Source organism: Schistocerca nitens, chromosome 2 (assembly GCF_023898315.1).
Source record: "Schistocerca nitens isolate TAMUIC-IGC-003100 chromosome 2, iqSchNite1.1, whole genome shotgun sequence".
Lineage (NCBI taxonomy): Eukaryota > Metazoa > Arthropoda > Insecta > Orthoptera > Acrididae > Schistocerca > Schistocerca nitens.
The window spans coordinates 112,465,047-112,472,322 of NC_064615.1; the positions used below are offsets into that span (position 1 = coordinate 112,465,047).

Here is a 7,276-nt window from a genome sequence, read left to right on the forward strand (position 1 = left end):
AGCAAATAAAGAGATGGTAGTCCACATTGATAAAATAATTATTAAATGGTTCACTGAAAATGGACTCTCAATTTTAAAAAACTACGTTCAGTTTTGTACAACAAATAGTCATCAAACCAACAATTGATGCAGATCATGAACAGGAGTCAGTAAATAGTGTAGGGTGCTCCAAATTTTTGGTTATAAATACTGATGAAAACATGAACTGGAGGAAGAAAATTACTGAGCTTCTCAAACACTTACGTTCAGCTACATTTGCTCTTCGTATAATTGCTAATCTTAGAAACAAACTATCAACCTGAACACATATTTTGCATATTTCCACTCATTAATGACTTACTGAATAATTTTCTCCGGTAACTCATCACTTTGATCGTACAAAAGCGAGCAGTAGGAATAGTATGTGGATTTTCACCCGAGGACGTCATGTAGGTACATCTTCAAGGAGGTAGACATTTTAACGTCACATTACATATGCCCCTGATGTATTGCCAATGTGACTGTTCTTATACCGATCGGAAGGTCGCCCCGACGTCGTTTGTAAACATATACACAGTTACCATGAACACTACATACCGGCAGAACGCCGCATTCGAATGGACTGCAGTATTCCAGTTGATAGTAGAGACGTCTGTGGTACAGTTGAGATAACATTCATCGTGCCATGAAGGACAGTCGCATCCAATGATCGGACACGCGTCATCACATTACGCGCGGAAGGCTTGTCAAGCAGAGACGATATCTATGACTTCTGAGGTGAATGGACCGTGGGCGGTCTGCTCCAAAACTGAATTCGACTTTCGGAGAGGCTACAGGACAATCGCGCATAGCATGAAATTGTTAGACGTTTGCATGGTATGAATTCCAGACGACCATAGCGAGCACCACATTATACTCCACGACACCATGAACCCTGTTAAGGGCGGGCAAGAAATAATGCAGAATGGACGCCCCAGGATCGTCGTCGGGTGTTGTTTACAGACGGAACTCTGATATGTTTGCACCCTCATTGCGGCAGACAACGGTTTTGTAGAAAGTCCAGTAATATTGAGCGTTTCCAGGTCTGCGTCCCACATGTGCGACAGGGTGGTGGTGGCGCCTCCTTCTGGGGTGTCGTTACGTGGGACCACCGTACACCCCTCATGATTATTGAAGGCAGTCTCTCTGCCTTACGGCACAGGAATTACATTCTGCAATCAATAGTGGAACGGTATCGCCGACATTTTGGTGACAATTTTATTTTGACGGATGACTACTCACGTGCTCATCGTGCTGTTCTCCTGAACTCGTTCGTTCATCGTGCTAGGACCACCAGGCCAGCCTGTTCCCTGGACGTGAGCCCATTCCAGCATGTGAGGGACAGGCTGAAACGAGCTGTTTTAGGAAGTAGACATTGCCAACGACCACGCACCCTGTGCGACGTACGCAAAAAAAAAACTGAAGAATGGGAGCAATTTGCGCTGGAGCCGCCTATATGACCTCATGGATGGTATACCACGACGTATTCAAGCCTGCGTCCCAGAAAGGGGACGTTCCACCATGAACTGACGTTGCTCAGCAGTGCTGTGAAGAGCTCTCCATGGGAAACAGACGAATTTTAATTTGGTGACCTACACACACTGCAAATGAAGCTACACGCGTTCTTCAGAGCCAAATTTTGTTTTCCGGGCCATGAAGGTCAAAACAAACGGGTGATGCAAAACTTTTGCTGATTTGTGTACATTCTGTTCGACGACTTTCGAATTTTATGCAGCTTAATTAAATATAGTTTGCCAAGTTGGGTGAAGTGAGAGTCTCTCCATTTCATCATCATCACACATCACCAATCCAGCAGCTTTCGAGAGCGAAAAACAACTGCTGACAGCTGAACTCGGCGAATACAATGAATGTGAATAGATTTGCATCTAAAGTCACGCTTGTTGACGGGAAAGAAGAAGAAGATGATGATGATGATGATGATGATGATGATGATGATGATGATGGTGTTGGTGGGTTTAAAGGGACTATTTTGGATATGAGTCCCTCTTTTCACTTTAAATTCACATAATACGATGTGAAACGACAAAAAGAAGAATTGCTCCTAGGTCTCTGACTAGCTCGTTGAAGTTTAAATTTTGCGTACAGTAGCTTAAATCAGATGGTTAAAAACACGATGAAGCACAGGCACCTAAAAATATAGCCAGTCTCTGAGTGAGATATCAAGAAGGGTCATTATAGTGCGACTAAAACGGAGTGAGGAAATGAAGGCTGTACGGACTAGAGAGACGGTTACCTTCAACAGTTAGGTAAATAAATAACGTTTATAAATATTTAAAATAGCATGACAGTGCAGAGGGAGACAGTAGCTGGAGCGCACTCAAGAGACACATCGCAGCGATAGGTACTGCCCACGTCCTCCCCTGACAAGGAAAGTTGAGGTGCGTTAAGTTTTGTTATGAAACCCGCTTCCCCTCAGGAAACGTGTGATACAGTTAGCTCGTATCCCATTGTCCGCAGGTATTTGGGACAGGGAGGTGGGCAGGGTGATGGCTCGTTCCAGATCCGCTAACAGGGCCCACACAGAGTATGGGCTATCGTGAGATGACTGTCACAGCTGCTTTGGTGGGAGTCACGTAAAAGGAACTCGTATGTAAGTCTGTGAGGCCATTACGTAGTCGGGATAACAGGACGGCGTCTTCCCAAGAGGCTTGGGGAGAAGTATGCCAGGTCTTGGTTGTCCCCTTCATGGCCTCAATTCCCACAGCCCAGTTTTTCAAGATCTGTTGTCGCAATTGAAATCATAGGTCTGTACCTGGCACTCTTGAGTTTAACTGGTCTTCAATGGTTGCTTGTTTAGCTGGTTTGTCAGTGAGTCAATTTCCCGGAATACCCACATTGTTTGACGTCCAGATGAATGTTATTGTGGCTCCGTAGCTGCAGAGATTGTGCATGAAAGAACAGATTTGAGTGAGCGCGCTCTATCGGAATGGAATGAAAGCTAATCTGCAAAACGTGACCGTTTAGTCTGAACTGTGTGTTTCAGTTTGTCCATTACAGAAGCATAATACTGCCCGGCGACAGTTCTGTCCTTGTGCGGATAGTCTGGCTCCAGTAAACATTAGCCTCTACTACTTGCAGACTGAACAGTTCCTGGTATCTCTGGCGCAATTTCACAATGTTTTGTACAAAAGAATCCATTTTCACCTAGTGTTACGAAACCTAGGAGAAACACTTTTGAATTGCGTCTAAATTTTTAACAAGTCGCAACTGCCGTGTTTTGCACACTGACTGACAGACAAGGCACTCATCAACCGAAATTCTTTGCCATGTCTGCAATTTCGAGTGCCATGTACTGGACGCGGCGGGATAACGGTCCTTCAGCCGGCTATCGCTGACTGCGACATCCTCAGTTTCACTGGTATAATGTGGAGCCCTTATGTAGTCCGTGCGGCAGCAGATATTGAACGAATTCAGAGACACGTTGTTAAGTTCGTGACAGGTCGACGTAGCCCATGCGGAAGTATCAGAAATGCGTGGAAGGTAAACGGGAATCCGTGATAGAAAGACGTCTCAGATCTCGCAAAACCCTGCAGTCTGAGTATAGAAAATCGGTATTGGAGGAAAACTCCTAGCATCATGGTATATCTCGCGGAAGAACCGCTGGAATAAGGTAAGAGTGCGTCCAAAGAAATTTAGATATCTTTCCCCCTCACTTAACATGAGAAAGGAATAAGGTAGATGATCACATTAGGGGTAAGAAGTGCCCTCCCCGAAGCACTCTACGGTGGCTAGCTCTCTCTCTCTCTCTCTCTCTCTCTCTCTCTCACTGTGTGTGTGTGTGTGTGTGTGTGTGTGTGTGTGTGTGTGTGATCTCAACTTCGATGGATGCACGACAACGATTTTTTAAGGACATCTCAGACCTTAATTGTATCGACTTTCCCCGAAAGTCTTAACACCATTGTTTACACACTAGTCTCCAACGTACAGCCGAATACCCTGAGTTTTCAGAGCACGCAGTCAAAATATTATGACTTTCCAAACGTAACAGTATTTTGGCTTGCAAACGGATGAACAGTTTTAGAACGTCCTTTATAGAACAGAACTACATCTGAATACAAAACAAACAAAATATGGTGTCAACTACGACGAAGGTTAGCTCAATAAAGATTACAAGGAAAAACCACAAATTATTTTCCAAAAGAAAAACGGATATAAGATAGACCGAGGAAGGAACACCTGAACATATTTGTTCCACCCAATCTTTTATTGTTACCTGACAAAATTCAGTTTTCATCAACGCTGTATTCTAAAGCTTAGAAAAAGGCTGCATATGTTCAGAGGATGTCAGCATCTATGTACTGAACTTTATATTATTTTTAAATTAATTCATTGTGACGTATCTACGACGAAACCTTATTGTTATATAGCCTATGAGAAAACAATACTAGTTGCCAACACGGCATTTATATGGGAGGCGCTGGACGAATGTCAAAACCCGAAGCTCATTAAGAAATCTGTATAAATGTGAAGCAAAGTAGTATTTATTAATTCTTCACTTAGCTATTCAAAGAGTCCGCAAGGTGTTGCTCCACCCGAATTGTCGATATTTTTTATTGAGTAACCATTATATCGTTCACAGTCCGATAGGCTGCCTATAAAACCATTCTACTGCTTCCGTCGTGTACTTTCATTCCCACTCTTTTATAAACGGGAAAGGACAATGTTTTCGTCAGCATTCCAACCCTGTCTGATACTAGGTTTTGATAGTCATATAGTTTCCAGGAACAGGAAGGGAAATGAAGTGACAAATGATGAAGAGATGTTAGGCAAAATTTGAGTCAGTCTGGGGAGTTTTATTTACGTTAACTCACGTTGTAGCGCAGAACCGGTACTTCAGAAGTGGGTCCAGTGTGTAATCAACGCAGATCTGGAAATCCATGCCAAAAACGTGTCCTGAAGGTAATGCAGACCAGTTGCCTGTCAACAAGCTGCCAAGCCGAACAAGTCAACAGGTGGTAACCGACAAGAGCGTATTTCACACGCTATTCTCTCACCGCTTGCGGAAGTAGTTGGGTGTCAACGACCTGCCGCAAACTACAATAAGAGTTTGCAAAACAGTTCTCAATGCTGAAATGGACCTTGTTAATACAGTCAGTGAAAAGTACTAAACAAGATAACACCCTTGGACCGACCGTGTATATTCGAACAAATCTGTTCACGAATACTTATGCTTTAATCATCTTCAAATTAAGTTATACAGCTTTGTAATAGAACAATCACAGAAAAAAACGTAGTTTACTACGTTATTAAACTGCTTTTAATGGAACATATTCTTCGATAAAGGACTTCCGTATCCAGACACGTAGGGACATAGTACTCTGCAAATATCTTGAAAGAACTATTTTCTGTCTTCGATATAAGGCTGTCCTGCAGGCGGAAACATTGGCCAGCGCAATCAAGAACGGTGAAATATGAGAATAGATTTCTGTATTCACCTAACAAAACACCGAGGTACACGTGACAACCATTGTAGTTTTATCCATAACGTTCCAATTACTCTGTGTGTATTTCTTTTGCCAGTTTCTATTCCAGTGTGACGATTTGGGACACCCTTACAGTGTGTTTTAGAGACAAAAAGGCACAGCCGAAGTTCATTGAGTGTCGGCAGTATATTAACGATCAGATTGGTTGTTGTTGTTGTTGTTGTTTTCAGTCCGAAGGTAAGTTTCATTTAGAGCATTGCGCTAGTATATTCTACGAAGCCTCTACATCTCTGCGTAATTACATCCATGTGAACTTATGAATTCTTCGTCTTCCTCAACTATTTTACCCCCCCCCCCCCCCCTCCGCCAATTCTTCCCTGAATTACCAAATTGACTATTGATTGGTGCCTCAGTACGTGTCCCACCATACTCCCTTGCATCAATCTGAGTCATTACACAGTTCCAACCAATTTTAAAATATCAGTTTATTGTGAATGATTAGTATAAATGACTGCAATGCACGAGTTGGAAGGAGCGAAATTTTAAGCAATGTTTAATTCAATTGTAATTCCTTTTATTGATCCGAACTGTTCTGAGATACTGAAAGCAAATTCCGTGGGTGCTTTGCGCAGATGTTGTCCCACAGCTCTTAAATACTCGAAAGGAGTTGTACTTCAAAACCATTAAGCTGATAATTATTTACTACCGGTTTCTATCTTTCCACCGTCGTCAGGTACCATAAAATTAATTACAAAGCCCACATGGAGACGTTCTTACTGTGGCGCCAAATAAAATTAAAGCCATCCTGCGTACAAATTGACGCAGGATGCCTTTTGTTTTATTTGAAGCCACAGTAAGAAGGTCGCCATATAGGGCTGTCGTAGCTGAAGATGGTCGAAAGGTAGAAACCGGAAGTAAATAATTATCAGCAGATCTCGGTGGTTTTGAAATGTGAGTTTACTTTCACACATTTTGTGGAACTGTCAGCGCAGCCCACGAAGGAGGAGAAGGAAAACTGGGCTGACGAACGAGTGCTGGTGCATCCTCCAGTTAGGGCATTGCAGGATGACAGTATTGGACAGACAGCGATTCCACAGTCGCCGTTTGATGTATAATCCGCTAGAGCTGTTCAGTATGGGAGGGAGAAAGTAGAATCATTTTGACAGACATAATAATCCGCCGAGTGCCTGCAGCGAAAGAGATACGGCGGGGAGTGTTCGATTAATGAGCGTTGTTCGATTTCCAGCATTAATCTAATATTTTGCACGGGAGTCGCTCTTTGAAGGTGTATTTCCTGCAGGAAGCATGAGGACATTGGAGCGCTGGTGAGTGAGACGAGTAGCTTTTGTCGGCTGACCTGCTAGCAGTGCTTTGAGGCGCGCGACCGCCGGCTCCGTGACGTCGGGCGTCTCCCGCAGCTCCTGGGCGGCCTTCTGCTCGAAGTCGGCGCCCAGCTCGCTGCACTCGAAGCGCAGCGTGTAGTCGCCGAGCGGCAGGCACTCGGCTCGCAGCTTGCTGATGGACATGGCTGCGCAGACTGGACTCGGCTCGCCTCGACTGCCGCGTCCGGCCGCGGCGCGCAGCTCCACACTTCGCCTTCCCCTCCCCCCTCTCCGACGCCCACCCCACCCCTTCGCGCGTCACTGCCTGGCGCCAGCGGTCACATGCTGCTGCGCTGGTCACGAGTCGGCGGTTAACCGCACGCTACGATTCCGCGTTACGCCGACAGTCGCTGAACTCCGCAGCTGAGGAGTTGGCTTTCCCCGGAACGACAGCTTCGGTCCTGAGTAAAGGCCTGGCCAGACAGAATCCGG

General features: G+C 44.7%; 1 protein-coding gene across 1 annotated transcript in view; it reads right to left on the reverse strand.

The window, feature by feature from the left end:
* Positions 1-7,007, reverse strand: part of LOC126235783 (alpha-tocopherol transfer protein-like) — a 140,716-nt gene extending 133,709 nt beyond the window's left edge. Inside the window, exon 1 of the mRNA XM_049944589.1 lies at positions 6,820-7,007. Coding sequence (XP_049800546.1) covers positions 6,820-6,988 — 169 coding nt within the window. The 5' untranslated portion in view covers positions 6,989-7,007. The remainder of the gene's footprint in view (positions 1-6,819) is intronic.
* Between the last annotated feature and the right edge of the window lie 269 nt (positions 7,008-7,276).